Genomic DNA, 16549 nt, shown 5'->3' on the forward strand with positions numbered 1-16549 from the left:
ATTTATTACCTGCCCCCATACACATATATTTTGTATATTTTCTCATCTCCTACTCCATAGCTTGTTGTTCCTTTCATTTTATTTTAGATAGCATCTTTTATTAGCCCTATAAAGTTCCCTTAATTTTTCTCTTCCCACTAGGATTAGGCCGTGATCATGAGTTCAGGGACTATAAGATAAAAATAATTGGGCTTTTCATGATCTCAACTCCTTCCTTAAGTTACACATTTTATTAGCTGTGGGCTTTTTAAAAATTATTTATTTTTATTTTTATTGTGCAAGAATTCAAACACAAAACTTCAGAGAATAACATGAGGACCCCTCATGCATTTATCATTTGTGCTTTCGAAAAATGTCAGTTTTAAGAAAACTTCCCCTTAACCTGGTTAGATAAAATGTCCTCAAGAGGCCTCTTCCTTGGTCCAGCACCCATCAGGAATGTGCAGGAATGCCAACTCCACTGGCATTTATGAGGCATTTATTGTTAGTCCTGATGGCCTCGTCTGTCCTGGGAGTGGGGCTTCTAAGAGGAAGAGGAAAACCTGCCTTGCATCATCCCCTTTACAAAATGAAAGGAAGACGCTTTTAGAAAGCACACATCAGATCAGGAGTTTAAGGATCTTCTACGACTTCAGAAATGACCGTTTTCTCTGGATTGTAATTTAGTTTCTCATCATTTTCATGAATTGTTGCCCTCGTGGCTGTCTTGTTTGATTTCTCACATCTTTTCCAACAAGCGTACTAAAAGAAAAAAATCCACAAGCGGGTCTTAAAGATCCAAGAGAAAAGGAGCCACTCTATTTATTGCATGAGTGGAGGCTAATCCCCAAGACTAGAAAGAGTGCTGGCAATGTTCGAGAATCCTAGGCAGCTGTGAGAGCCTCTGAGCCCTTCTGCAGGGAAGAAGGGTGTGAGCCAGAGCCACAGGTGGACTTGGCTGGTCACACTGGAGACATCCAAGGGTCTAAAGCTGTGTTCTCTTCTCTTGCTGTATTTGACTTATTTTTGAATGCCCTTCACCTGCTGTAGACCCTTCCTTCTCTATGAACCATTACTGTCTGATCTCCATACTTACCGTTAACCCCACATAGTTGTTTCACAGCAGACGCAGGAGCTCATCATTAAATCTATAGACTTACTGCATTTCTTGTTCACAATAGGTGACCTCTCCCGGGTTTGCCAGAGCTAGCTCCTTAGGAGTCGTCTTCCTTGGAGTCTGCAAACCTCTCCGTACTCCCCCCTCTCTGCTGCTCCCTTGGTGGTTCCTTCTCCTTGTTCCTCCCTTGGCCATCTGCCTTCTCTCTCTCTCATTCTCTCTCCCAGTTTTCCTCTCCTCTCACATACATGCCAACATTCTTTGTACATCCCCACCCCCGACACACACAACCCTCAGCTATATTCAACTAATTACACGAATCATGTTGTTTCTTACCTGGTGATCTTCTGACATCCTTTTCCTTCTACTAGATTCCTTCCCTCCTTTTTCCTGTGGCTTTTTGTTAGCTTCTATGTAATACACACCAAGGATGTGGTGTAGTGGTTGAGTGTTGGGCTGCTATCCCTAAGGTCAGTAGTTCAAAACCACCAGTTACTCCACAGGAGAAAGGCGGGGCTTTCTCCTTCCTCAAAGTCACGGTTTCAGAAACCGGCACTTCTACCCTGTGCTATAGGGTCGCTCTAAGTTAGCATTTACTGCATGGCAGTGAGATTCCATACATGAGGAGCTTATGGAATGTTCCCAGGTGCTCTCTGAAGCCCTCTCAGATGACAGCCCGTACTTAAAATGGGGTTCTCTAACAACTCTTTTAATTCTGATTTAATGGAATCGCTCCCCCCCCCCAATTATTACTGCCCTTGATGATCAGAATCTTTCTAAGTCTGATATTTGAATATCTCTGAGTGAGAATCTAAGAATGATGACTATATAATGCACTGCAACATTGTATACATTATAGATGACTAATGTATACATACACAAGAAAATGAAAAAACATGGTCGTAAGTGCAAGTTCATAGTCACTCTGATAATCATTTTAGGTCAAGGACTACCAGAATTTGAGTTTAGGGATGTACATAATAACTATTTAATGTATAAATGTTAGAATACCAAATATTAGAATCAGAGTTACATTTAATATTTTAATATATTTTTAATCATTTTATTGGTGGTTCGTACAGTTCTTATCATAATCTATCCATCCATCCATTGTGTCAAGCGAGTTTGTATATCTGTTGCCATCATCATTTTCAGAACATTTTCTTTCTACTTGAGCCCTCGGTATCACGTACTCATTTAAAAAAAATATTTTAATATATTAACTAAACTGATTCATGATAAATTTTGATGTGTGGCAATGTTGAGAGGAAAAGCAATGGCTCTCTTGAGGACATGTTCATTTCCCACAGGGCCTGGAATTTATTTATTTGTTTTCAGACACAAATGCATTTTATAATGGTAATGATTTTGAGGGAACAATCCTAAGCATTGTTTTCAGGGTCTTCAATGAACAGAAATTTATTCTCTCACAGTTTAGGAAACTAGAAGTCCGAATTTAGGGCATCAGCCATAGGGAAATGTGGTGAAGCGAAATTATTTGTAATGACTCCCTTCTCTGTGTATGTCTTTGAAACTCCCACCGAACGATTGAGTGGGATCATGCAAATAGAGTTTGTGAAACACTATTAGAGGGGCTGGTCACTTTTGGCAGAGCCAGCAGAGGTACTAGAAACTGCACACCGAGACCATGAGACTGAGCCGAGGAGCAGCAGCACCAAGACCATGAGGCAGAGCAGCGAGCTTCCTGGCCCCTGGAACAGGGGAGAGGCCAAAGGACCCAGGGAGAGATATGCCAGCCAGTATGGCTGAGAGGAGGCATTGCAGATGAAAGAACTGTATCCTTAACATGTTGTAACTTGTACACACTATGCCACTAGGACTCCTTGTAACCTGTTAGCTTTCTTAATAACCGCCCCCACCCCCGTGATCCTGAATATTGTCCAGGAGTTCTGTGTGGCCATTGCAAAGAATTATCAAACCCAGCAGAGAATGAAAGTGCTATGGGAGGGATGATAGGTATCACAATAGGATAAAGAAGGCTGGAAGATGGAGACCTGCCGGATCTTGTGGCAATCAGACTTGGCCTGGAGTGAGGTTGGATTCTCCTGCTCCTTTGTGTAGCCAGAGGAAGTCAGATGTGGCCTCCATGCATTTCTTCAGGGAGAGTTTCTCTCTGTTGACTCTGGAGAAAGGTCCTTGTCTCCTTCACCATCTATGTGACTGGCATTCCTTAAAGATCTATATGAGTCTTGGTATCAAGCTTCCATTGGGTCTAGCAGGTCCTCAGCACACGGGCCCCGCATTCAAAGGAACTGCTTCACTCCCTGCTCCTTTTTCTCGGTGGCAGCAGGTCTCTTCTCAGTTCTCTAACCATTCTTATGATCTCAGAGATAATATATTGCTGGACTTTAAATGTGTTGTTTCCAAATACCTATTTGGCAATAGGCTTACCTAATTCATTGAAATATTTAAAGTAAGGAAAGAAATATTGACTACAGGTTTTGTTGTTGTTGTTGTTTGGTTTTGTTTTTGCCATATTATTACAGGCCTCTCCTAAAAATCCTAAAAATATTTATTTGTTTACATGTGATAAGCAAACTTTTATTTTAAATCTGTTAATATCTGTGTTAGTCTGGGTAGACTAGAGAAACAAATCCACAGAAACTCATATGTATATAAGAGAGAGTTTTATATAAAAGATAAGTGTACATTAAGAAAACATCCCAACCCAGTCCAGTCCAAGCCCATAAGTCCAACATTAGCCTGTATGTCCAACACCAATCTACAAAGCCCTCCTCAAACTCACAAAACACACAAAATAACGCCGAATGCAGGAGGAAAGCCGAATCAGTGAGCATGTAAGCATCTCAGTGCTGGCAGGGGTCTCCACTTGACTTCTCCAGCGCCCAGGGATGCATCGGGGTAGGACCGTGTGGCTTCTCCTCAGAGATGTTTCACAGGAAGTGAGCCTTGCCAGCTGAAGCAGAGAACTGGCTAAGGCAGCTGCATGTTGGTCTGACCATCAGAGAGCAAGAGACCTGAGAACTAGAAAGGTGAGGCTCACTGAGCTCTCTGCCCTTTAGTTCTCTGCCTTTCCATTAGCCCCACAGGTGTTTATTGGCCAGGTTGGCACAGTAAACCTTAACTATCACAATATATAAACTGCAATGTGGAAACTAAATTAGAAAAAATTGTTTATGTCTGAAATATCTTGTTTTCCTTTTATTTCTGCCCTGTCTCTGGATCAGCATCTCATTTTCATCAGAACGATTGAAAGAAGAACCAAGAATATCAGTGCTATCTCCTGACATGAAATTTAAGACTTCTGAAGTCGCCAGAAGTTCCCTTGATGGTTGTATTTTTCTTGAGAGAAGTTGGAGGAAGGCAGTCCAAGAAACAGAAAGGATGATGAAAGGTAACCTCATTTTTGTCTAAATTTTATTTTGGGTTTTTCTAGTACTTACCCTCATGAGGAAGTAAGTGAAGATATGGGTGCGATGGCAAAGTGTGGTGAAGAAATAAGATGGTGCCCAGCTATTAGGAAAAAATAGCATCTAAGAACCCTGGTGGCCTAGTGGTTACATGTTGGGCTGCGATCCACAAGGTTCGGCAGTTCACAACCACCAGCAGGTCTGAGAGAGAATGATGAGGTTTTCTACTCCCATAAGCTGTCACAGTCTCAGAAACTCACAGGGGCAGTTTTACTCTGTTTGATAGGGTCACGATGAGTCAGTATGGACACACTGACCATGAGGTGAGTTGAGGGTCTTAAAGACCTTTCTTAAAACAAGCAGCCATTTAAGTGAAGAGTCACCTAAGTCCACATAGAAGAAGCCCACTATCATGTGTGGTCCAAAGGCTGTAAAGGATAAAATCCAAACCCAGAGGAGGGAATTGTATTAGAGACTAAATTTTAAACACCCATTTTGCAGAATGTTATGGATGATGGGGGAAGCCAAAAATCCATTTGCACACACTGTCTCTAGTGAATCCCTCCCGACCATAGTCTAAGAATGTGAATGGCCTTAATTTTAGACCAAGAGCATTGTGAAGTGGATTTTAGCCACTGTAGTTAGGCTGGAATGCAACACCTTGTCATTAGAGCTTTCTCTTGAGCCCTTCTGAATTTATTCTGTTTTAAAGAATATTTTCTGCTTTTCGACGGAGGTTTTCCTCTATATTATTTGGCCATTGTTGCTGGGTCCTTTTGGGGGTTTTGTCTTTGTTTTGTATGTTTTCCTGTAACTCAGGATGGGTGGCTCTATGAAGACAGCAAGAGGACTAATAAGTACCTGGGGCAAGGAAGGGAGGTTGAGGGGAAATAGGGAGTTAACAACAATGGGTACAAGAAAGAAGAAAATGTTCCAAAGTGGATTGTGGTGATGAATGCACAAATCTTCTTATTATGATTGAACTATTGAATTATATTATATGTTAATTATATCTTACTACCACTGTTTAAAAAAAGTGAAATGGAACACGCATGTGTAGGTGCGCACGCACACACACACAAATGGTGCAATGTCACGTTTATTTAATTTTTAAATCATTTCATTGGGGCTCATACAGCTCTTATCACAATCCATACATCCATACATTGTGTCAAGCACATTTGTACATTTGTTGCCATCATCATTCTCAAAACATTTGCTTTCTACTTGAGCCCTTGGTATCAGCTCATTTTTCCTTACCCCCGCCCTCCCTCTCTCATGAACTCTTGATAGTTTATATATATATTTTTCATGTCTTACACTGATCGCTGTCTCACTTCACCCACTTTTCTGTTGTCTGTCCCCCTGGGAGGGGGCTATGTGTAGATCATGGTGATCGGGTCCCCATTCTCCCCTCACTTTCCCCTTACCCTCCTGGTATCGCTACTCTGATTATTGGTCCTGAGGGGCTTATCTGTCCTGGATTTCCTGTGTTTCCAGCTCTTATCTGTACCCGTGTAGATGCTCTTGTCTAGCGGGATTTATGAAGTAGAATTGAGATCATTAGAGTGGGAGGGGTGGATGACAAAGCATTAAAGAACTAGAAAAAAAGTTGTTATGTTTTATCAGTGCTATACTACACCCTGACTGGCTCATCAATTCCTTGTGACCCTTTAATAAGAGGATGTCCAGTTGTCTACAGATGGGCTTTGGGCCTCCACTCTGCACTCCCCCTCATTCACAACGATAGAATTTTTTGTTCTGGGTCTTTGATGCCTGATACTTGATCCCATTGACACCTCATGATCACACAGGCTGGTGTGCTTCTTCCATGTGGGCTTTGTTGTTCTGAGCTAGATGACCACTTGTTTATCTTCAAGCCTTTAAGACCCAGATGTTATATCTTTTGATAGCCAGGAACCATCAGCTTTCGTCACCACATTTGCTATGCACCCATTTTGTCTTCAATGATCGTGTTGGGAAGGTGAGCATCATGGAATGCCAGGTTATTAGAACAAAGTGTTCTTGCATTGAGGGAGTACTTTTTAAACAATCAAGACTTAAAATTTTGGTAGCATTTATATAAGAATTATATTTTAAAGTTTATAGAAAAAAACATGAAAACAAATTAAGATTAATTAATGGAACTGTGTGATTTATAATAGAAACACATTTTAAAAAGCAACTCCCCTTGATCTTCAGTGCAACACTATGTTGGATTAAACAACTTTTCATAAATAGAATGCTTGTTTGTAATGACCTTATGTTTTTGTTTTTTTTTATTTTAAGGAATGCCAAAACTTTAACTATACTTTTTTCTATTAATAAGCCCAGCCAAAACTTTATTTTTTAGTGAGTTATGTGTATTTAGTATCCTATATTTGCTCAATAAATACTATTTTGAGAATGTTGACACATGAGGTATGTGTATTAATAGTTTTTACTCCTCAATTTCAGCCTATAATTATTTGTATTTCTTGTTTATTCTGGATTCTGTCTTCAGTTTTATTAATGGGCATTGTAATTCTTTAAAAAAATAGTAAATTATTTGGCTCCTTAATATACCTGCCTTACTTTTTTTTTTCTTTCAACTTTTTTGAAAGACACCAGTCAAACCCACTGCCTTCAAGTTGATACCTATGCATAAGGGGCAGAGTAGAATGGCCCGCAGGGGGCTCTGAGGCTTTAAGCCTTTCCGGGAGAAAACAGATTCATCTTTCTGTCATGGTGGAGCTAGTGGGTTTGAGCCACTGACCTTATGGTTAGCATGCCAATGAACAGCCTACTATGGTGCCAGGGCTGCTTTTCAACACCCGGACTATGTTACAATTAAAGATAGAAGACGCCAATTTGATCCATTGTTCCTGTCACCCAAAGACAATCTAGGTATTTAAAAAAAAATTTTTTTTTAATCTAGGTATATTTTGATTAGGAGAAATCTTTTCTTTTTTTTAAAAGAGGAAATAAGTAAGATTGCAAATGACATTTTAACTTGTGTATAAAAGGAGAGCTGGTGTCATAGTGGCTTATGGGTTGTGCTGCCAAGGTCAACGTCCGTGGTTCAAACCCACCCTCAGCCAGCCCTGCATCAGGAAGATGAACTTTCTGTTCCTGTAGAGATTTAGGACCTCAGAAACAGGGCCTATTCTATAAGAGTCACTGTGAGTCAAATAGATGAGAAGGCAGTGGGTTTTGTTGAAGTTTTTTACTTTTTTTTTCAGGGGCTAGACTTGTTTTCCACCTTCCTAATTTTGTTTCAGGCATTTCCTTCATCTTTGTTTTATCTTACAGTTTGATAATCCCTATTTCTGACCATATGTAAGGTCAGTAGAAGAAGTAATCTTGATGCTTCAATTTATTGTGTATAGATTTGGTGTAGAATTGTATGGAGTAAAATGTCCAATCAATATTTGAAGTGGAATTCTGGTATAACCCTTTGCTAGCGCCAATAATCATGTGCTTACACTTCTTGATTATCTATAGACAAGCAGGAAGGTGGAAAGATTAAAACCATCAAACAACGCAAGACTCTTGAAAGGGCTTTTTCACTCTACTTCGATGGGATATATCCAATATTCTGGGAATTCTAATTAGTAAACTAATGAAGATAGAGGATAATGAATGTGGAAGATTTTTTCTTCTAATTATTCTCCTTTTTCTTTGTTCTAATTTGTAATCAAGCCTTTAAACGAGTCAATTGCTCCCTATACCCCCTTTCAATAGGAATGGAAAGGTAAGCATTGCACTGCTAAACACAAAGTCATGGGTTCAAATCCACCCGCCGCTCTGCAGGAGAAAGAGGAGATTGTCTGCTACCATAAAGAGTTATAATCGGTGGGGAGGTGGGTGGGGGAAGAGTTATAATCACAGAAACCTCATATAGCAGTGGTTCTCAACCTTCCTAATGCCATGACCCTTTAATGCAGTTCCTCATGTTGTGGTGACCCCCCACCATAAAATTATTTTCATTGCTACTACATAACTGTAATTTTGCTACTGTTATGAATTGGGCGACCCCTGTGAAAGGGTCATTCGACTCCCAACAGGGTCACGGCCTCCAGTTGAGAACCGCTGTCATATATGCGTTGGAATCAACTCACAATGGGTTTGGTTATTAGTACTTTTTTGGGCAAAGGGCTAAATTACAACGGCTACATTTCTTTACTTAAATGACTGCTTTAGTATATTTTAATATGCCGCAAAAGAATCTAATCAATGAAAAGTACATATAACTATGCTAATATCTTAAATTAAAATACACCACAGCTTTTGGTCTAGAAGAGCTCAAGGAATGTGTCAAAATGCCATACTTACCCAGATTGCAAAGTTGCCAGAAAATGAGTTCAACTCCACTTGGTGTTCGTCGGAGACTGCTGAGTCCTGAGATCGAGATGCCTGTGGTCAGGTAGGCCTTACTCTCTTGTTGAATATTTACTTGTAGCAATACTACTTCCTGTATAGAGGTTTTTCTGGCTAGTGAATTGTGATGGTTTCTGGCCCGCTAATTTTTCTCCCCATAAGGGAATTCATCTCTTAATCAAAGCCAGCAGTGTTCTCCCTGTGATAAGTTAGCAGTGTTTCTCAGTTTGGCCAACACGCACTTTACTCTGCTTTTATGTGGCATTGCCACAAACGCTTTAGAGGGAAAACAAAAAAACTAACGATATTTCCCTAATTTAGATCACACCCATGAGGACACTGGCATTTTCCTCAATGAAAATAAATAAATAAATGAAAGACAGACTGTGCAATATTAAAAGCTCTCTGCTGCCTAAGTACAGAGCTCGTGCTTCACTTCTAGTTTGACTGGAAGATGTGTGAGGGGGGATTCTGAGTGAAAAACGGACCTCAATAGGATTCCGCATTGGCTATCAAGAATGAGTGTGTTAGCCAGAAAAGTCCCACTGACGTGAAGCACCGGCAATGTATATCATTTTTATAAACACTATAAACTGGACTGATTGGCATGCCAATAAGCTACTATAAACTGGACTGATTTGGCATGTCATTAAAAGAAAACAACTATTTGCTAAAGGATCTCTATACAAGGGGAAGTAAGAGAGTATTGCCAGGTTATTAGAACAAAGTGTTCTTGCATTGAGGGAGTACTTGAGTAGAGATCCAATGCCTGTCTGCTACTAAGGTACTTAACATTTAAATATATGTACATAGATCTATATCTCTGTTGTTATATATTAATATATTTACAGATGAGCATGCCTATATTTATACCTCTATAAATGACTTTTGCCTCCTAGTTCTTTCCTCTATTTCTTTGTACTTTCTTTCTGTCCATTTTCATGTTTGACCTTCATGAGACTCTCAGTACTTTCTCTCAGCTACATGAGAATTCTTATAAAGTGTTTACTCATGCAACAAGATCAACATATAATAAGAAAATAAAATCCAAGAAAAAGAGGCGAAAGCAAATAGCTACCATGATGGAGATCATAGTCAACTGTGATTAAACTCTGTCAATCATGGGAAAAAAAAGTATAAGTTAAATCACACAAGTTTTATCTTAAAACGAATAAAATGTAGCCTTTGCCTTTCGTATTTCCCATCACACGCTGTGCTGATCCTTATATATCTATTAATAAACATCTTCCTTCACATTCTTTACTGGTTTAGTCAAAAATTGTAATTTTATAAATTATGCATTTTAAGTGATCCTGGATAAAACGAACATTGAAAACGTGCTGGGTTTCCATATTCTTGCCACCAACCACTTTCCTCTGGACAGCTGAGGTGCTGGTCCAACTTGCTGTCGTGGGGCACAGCGCAATGCTGGTCAGGCGACAGTGGACAGTATTGCCGTTTAAAATCACGTGAAGCACCCGGGGCTGGTTTTGGAATTCCAGAATAAAATGTCACTAATTTAAAAAATAAAATGAAAAGACAGGATACCTGCTCATTCTTTGAAGAGAGGTAGGGCTGTCCTGTGAAAAATGTCCTGTGAAGCCTTTCCCATCCTGACCTTGTCCCTTCAGACTTCTCCTCGTTTCCCAAACTCAGAGGACATGGGAAAGGAACTGGCATTTTGATGGGGTACAAAATGAGGAGGGGGTACATTTTTAGGAGGAGCACAGAATTTTTCAGCAGCGGGTTAGAGAGATGGAAACCCACACATGTTGTTATTGTTGTCTAATAAAAGTTTCTCTAATTTTGTAGCAATACTTTTTGACTTACCCTCTTATTCCTAAATCATCTATTTAGTGTATTCATTGGTTTATTTACCAGGCATTGTGTTAGTGCGGGTAGACGAAGCAAATCCACGGACACTCATGTGAATAAGAAACAGGTTTATATTCAAGAGCAGTAGTTTGAATATTGAGAAAACATCCCAGCCAAGTCCAGATCAAGTCCATAAGTCCAATATCAGCCCATATGTCCAATACCAATCTATGGAGTCCTCTTCAGACTCACACAAAACATGCAATGAAGCTGAATACAGGATGATCACAGGCCAGTGGGTGCAAAGTCTTTTGGATCCAGTGCCAGTAGAAGCATTTCAGCACTGGCAGGGGTCTCCACGTGGCTCCTCCCTCTATCAGTGTAGTGACATCTGTCTTGTCAGTAAAGTGTCTCTCAGGGAGTGAGCAGAGAGAGAGAGTGTGTATCTCCTGCCTCCAAGGAGGTAAAAATCAGATTTCCCAGAATTCTCAGGAGAAGGCCAGGCCCACACAGAGGCCTCATTGGCTATGATCCGATTGACAGACTAGACTCCACCCCTTCACTCTGAATTCTCTCAAGTCCCAAATTGGCACCAGATTATGAACTACCCCAGGCATTTCTTGCTTGTCTGACATTTATTCATTTTGCCAGCTTAAAAAAAAAAAAACCAGCAAACAAAACCTTTATAGCATCCAGGGGTCACAGCTCTTTTCAAAGGAAGATTTATGTTTTCATAATATCGTCCTGTCACAAAGAACTTTGCTGTGCCCCTTCCAGGTGAGCCTGCCTCACAGCGACCTTATATGGTGGAGGAGTGCTGCCACCATGGACCTTCCTAGGCTGCAGTGTTTCTGGGACCAGCGCTGCTGGTGGGCTCAACCATCCAGGTTGAAACGGAGAATGCTTAACTGCTGCACTACCAGGGAGGGCTCCTTAATGAACTTTAAAGAATCTAAACATACACAGGACCCAGTCTTGGAGTTTACCACCACATTCGAGTTTTCCACCAAAGTGTCATTCGTGTCAAGTGCTCTGGAAATACCTCCTGAGGCTGTCGTGAGAGGATGAGAACATATTTAAGAGGGCAAGTAGATAGTTTTTACCTAAATCATGGACGTCAATGAAGAACTCTGCAGGAAATGTGGGGGAAGAGAAAGAAGCACAGCGATCTGATGATTCCCCACTGGGCCATTTCTGTTTTGATTGCTAGTGTTTTCTTTTTCTAGATGTTACCATTTTTTAAATCATTTTATTAGGGACTCATACAACTCTTATCACAATCCATACACACAGCAATTGTGTAAGAGTGCTAGTGTTTTCTTCCACCATTTCACACGCTGGTGGGTGTTGGTTGCTCCTGGCTCATCCTCTCACAACATTGTTACACAACTAAGGTGCAGTTCCTCCCTGGTGCTAACTGTGCCCTGTCCCTGCCCTCACGAGATGGCTTCATAAGGGTGCTCCGGTAATCTTAAAAGGGCTTGATTAACAAGTAAACTAAGTAGAAAGGACAGGGATTAGACAGTTTTAAGTCCTCCACTGTCAAGTTACTGCCCTCTACCTCCCTACTTCAAGTGAGAATTGATAAAAATACCGCATTGGTTCCGGGTAAGTCGGGCACAATGGGCAGAAAAAGTAGCATGTGTGTGTTGTGTACATATGCAGTAACCTTTTCTCATTTTAGCTTTTTAAACTTAATATTACCCATCAACACCTGTTCATTCCGTTCATATAGTCCTGGTGTCATAGTTGGCTATGCGGGACACAGAGGACGGTACCTACTCCGGTAAAGACTGATCGTCTTGAAAACCCAGCGGGGCGGTTCTGTTCTGTTTTATAAAGTCCTGGGAGTCGGAGTCGGAGTCAACTTGATAGCAGTAGGTTTGGGTTTTTAAAAAAGATGTATTTAATTAAAAAAATACTTGCACCCATTGGAGTAAGACAGGGCTGTCTGCGCCCCATAAGCAGTTCCAATCTTAGAAACTCAAAGGGGGTGATTCTACCCTGTGCTGTAGGGTCGCTCTGAGTCAGCATTGACTCAGCCACCCTGAGCTTGGTTTTTTGGTTTTGACTCTTCTGCTTTTATAAATATCACTTAAAATTTTTTCTGAATGTAGATTTAAAATAATAAAGATATAAGAAGCCAAATTGCTCTTTCCGAAGTGAGCTGATGAAGAAATAAAGCTAAGTCGGAGGGGGTGGTAGAGCAGATTCACCACCCTCAGTTACCATGGAATTGATTCCCACTCATGATGACCCATGGACAAAGAGTGGAACTGCCCCATAGGGTTTTCTTGATTGTGACTCTTTAGAAACCTTTCTTCTGAGGCTCCTCTGGGGAGGATGGAACGACCTATCAGTTGGTTACTTAGCACCTAACCATTTGTGCCCAAACTCCAAAAGGAAGAATGTCAGGGATGCAGAAAAAAGGGACAGTTGGAAGCATGGCTCTCAAACCTACTGCAAGGACAACTTGCAGCCTTATCTCCATCCTTGAGTCTCTGGCAGTTCCCACTCTCTCATAATCACAGGCTCTGAGAGGAAGGCGGGAGGGGGAGCGCAGAGGGTTGCCCCTGGCAATGGACTTTGGGCCAGTGGAGACCAGTCTTTTACAGGGCCTTTGAGGTATATGATTATCTTAAAGAAACTGGAAACCCAGACAGTACCTTTGAATTAGCTCAACTGCCTCTTAATATTGAGTTTTCATTTTGCATCCTCCTTTTTTTCCACCCCACTTTTTTCCCCCACTTACTATTTGGCTGTTTATGAAATGATTGCTAACCATTTCACATTGACTTGAGGGTAAATTTACTTAAGTTAATGAAGGTTAATTTGAATATAGTTTATGGTGTTATAATAAGCATTTCTTTATTTTTTAAAGTGCAATTGTGGTGGCTAAGTCATGTAATGGATGGGAAGTGTCTGACAAACATAAAGGCCTTTATTTTAGCCATTCTAATGAGACCATGGCGAGCTGCCTACAAACTTTTTATTCCCTTCTGTGTACTGCACAGTGCCCTGTGAAAGAACAGTTGGCAAAGCAGGGAAGGACGTATGTTTTGTTCATTTTGTGTACAATCCCTCACTCTTTCTTTCTCCTTCCACATGTGAATATTTGGTTTTAAATATAAGAATAATCCTAGAAGTGAAGCGTATTTAAAAGTTGCGACTGACTTTTAAAGTTTAATAGAATTACGTGAATTTTGAGATTTTAATGAGAGATCATCTCATCCGTTGCAGATTCATCATGATGCATTCCCCTCCTCATCTAGGTTGATTTCCGAATGAATGAGAGTTAACTCCTGGCAGATTTAGATTAGTGCTTCATAGGTAGAAAATACACAGTGAAGTATGGCTACTGTCCGGCTCATTCACTTCTGGATTCATTTCCGATTAGCCTTACCTACATCATGACCCGTGAGAGTTATGGTAAAACTGTGTGGAGGAAAAAAAATTAGACATCGCTTTCATCCTCTGGTAAAAGGCATTAGCAAGACCTGAGATTTGGAGCTGGTTCACACCCACTTCAGATGGGATTAGTTCAAATGGAAGGAATGTCCTTTCTTTACTACTTATTTCATTTCCAGGTGATGTCATTCAACAAGTGTCAAGAAAACGAGTTTCACTGAAAGCATACGAGTTGTATCTGAAAGTTAATAGAACCGAGGCTGATGTGGAAGGGACTATGGTACGAAACATGTTTAAGTGATTCATGGTAATATATACTTTGTTTAGGATAAAGAAGATTGGTGAGCCCTGCCCTGTGCTATCACCTAAGGAGGTATCAAAAAGTAAGCTGATGCTTCTATTTATTCCACTACATCTTACTAGGTTAGAGCATACTAATCTCTCGCTCTGTTTTTCACTTCCATGATTTAGAGAGATGTAATTGTTTCTGTCATACTAACGCTCCTTTTAAGCTTAGGAATCTTACAGACTTAATGGGTGTTGTGATCGTTTTGTGTACGTGTATTTCTAGTCTCAGGACTCTAGGAAGAGGCAGACTCTCGTCATCTCTCACTCGGACCATGGCAGTAACCTGCAATGCTTTGAGTCTCTGACCTGTGCAGTCCTTCCTCAGCACTGCCACAGAAGTCTAAAACCTTGGCCTCCAACTTAACACTCCCATCTTCAAAAACTCTCGGTGACTCTCCATTAGCCTCAGCATCAGGAACAGCCTCCTTAGCCTTTAATTGAACACTTTACCATCTCTTCCTCCTGTTCTTTTCCAGCCTTATCTTCTAGTTCATATGCTTTCCTTTGGATCTTGTGTACTAAACTTTCCAACTACAGCAGCTTTATCTAAATACAATGATTTGGGTTCCCCAAAGCTACTCTTCATATAGTTATAAATTGAATGTTTGTTTCATTTTGAAATATTAGCCACCTCCCTTGCTAAAATTCTCTTATTTCTTGTAATTAATACATAGATTGCAGTGAGTTTTCTGTGTGGATAATAAAAACCATTTTAGAAAAATCTGTTTGTCTTCTTCTTTTCCAAATCCCAGGCCTTTATTATTTAAAAAAAAAAATCATACTAAACGATCTAAAACCACCAAGACAAAGCTAATGGCAGTGAGCTCTAGTCATCTCATTTGTGGAAGTATCAAAGGCCCCGGCAAGAAGAGCCGTTTTAAATAACTCATTCCATTCTGTGGCCATTTGGCACTTTTGTAAGTTTCAAAACTTAGTGGCATAAAGTTTGAGTCTTTACTCCGTCTGTAATTCTGTTCCTCTTTTCCTAATATTACATCTGTTGTCTCTCTTTTCTCTTGATTAATCTTACCAGCGTTTTCATTTCCGTGAAGAACTTTTGTCTCTTTTCATCTTCTCTATTGCAATTTTGTTTTCTGTTTCCTTGATCCCTCCCCTTTCCTGCATTATCATCTTCATTTTATATTCTTTGAGTTTCCTCTTTCCCTAACATCATGTATCATATCCTTGCTTCTTTTCTTTTCATATTTTGTATGGAATAGAAGAGTCTTATTTAATATACAAAATGAACAAAATTCAAACCGTTACACTGTTCTTGTTGTTAGATGTGGTCAATTTTGGTCCCTGCTCATAGCGATCCGATGTACAGCAAAACAAAACCCTGGTCCTGCCTTATCCTCAGCCCTGTTGCTATGTTGAGCCCATTTGTGTCAATCCATTGCCTTGAGGGTCTTCTTGATTGACCAGAAGCATGGTGTCCTTTTCCAGGATGTGCAAAATACATGAGAAATTGCCATCCTTGCTTCCAAGGAGCATACTGGCTATACGTCTTCTTTTTGTTTTAATTTTTTATTGTGAATTGGATAAAAGTACAGAGCAGATAATCATTTATGTATTCTAAAACTCATATATTTGTTTTAATTTATTCATTGTAATCCCCTCAATGGACTTCCACTTTCTCCCTGTTTCCTGTGTCCATTCCTCCTTCATTTCTAACCCTTCTGAATGTTGTCCTTGGGTAAACGCTGCCAAGAGTTTGATTCTTCTAAGGTATGTGTACCTCACTAATGTTCTTGCTCTCCTTAGAGTCTATTGTTCACCTGAAAATTGAGCCATGGGGGGACTTCATTTCCAGATGTAAGAGAATGACTATGGGCCACGGTCTCACATGGGTTTCCCTAGCCTCCACCCAAGCAGTAAGCCTGGGCTCTCTCAGCTCTCTTTGGATTCCATCTTGGTGTTGTTGTTTCATCAATTGTAGTTGAAAGGATTGCCTTCAGGTCCACTAATTCAATTTTCCTTTTCTTCTCTTTTTTTGTTTTGTTTTGTTTTCTTTTCTTTTCTTTTTTAACATTTTATTAGGGGCTCATACAACCGTTATCCCAATCCATACACACATCAATTGTGTAAAGCGCATTTGTACATCGTTTCTCAAAACATTTTCTCTCCATTT

The 16549-nt window shown here is 40.2% G+C and overlaps 1 protein-coding gene across 1 annotated transcript in view; it reads left to right on the plus strand.

Moving 5' to 3' along the window:
- Positions 1–2779: 2779 nt before the first annotated feature.
- The window catches only part of CUNH8orf89 (chromosome unknown C8orf89 homolog), a 17332-nt gene continuing 3562 nt past the window's right edge, over positions 2780–16549 (plus strand). Inside the window, exons 1-4 of the mRNA XM_045290198.1 lie at positions 2780–2856; positions 4306–4472; positions 8755–8893; positions 14398–14453. Of these exons, the coding sequence (XP_045146133.1) occupies positions 2780–2856; positions 4306–4472; positions 8755–8893; positions 14398–14453 (439 nt within the window). The remainder of the gene's footprint in view (positions 2857–4305; positions 4473–8754; positions 8894–14397; positions 14454–16549) is intronic.

This window comes from Echinops telfairi, unplaced genomic scaffold (genome assembly GCF_000313985.2).
Source record: "Echinops telfairi isolate 266 unplaced genomic scaffold, ASM31398v2 ScPeMD7_1;HRSCAF=3_0, whole genome shotgun sequence".
NCBI lineage: Eukaryota > Metazoa > Chordata > Mammalia > Afrosoricida > Tenrecidae > Echinops > Echinops telfairi.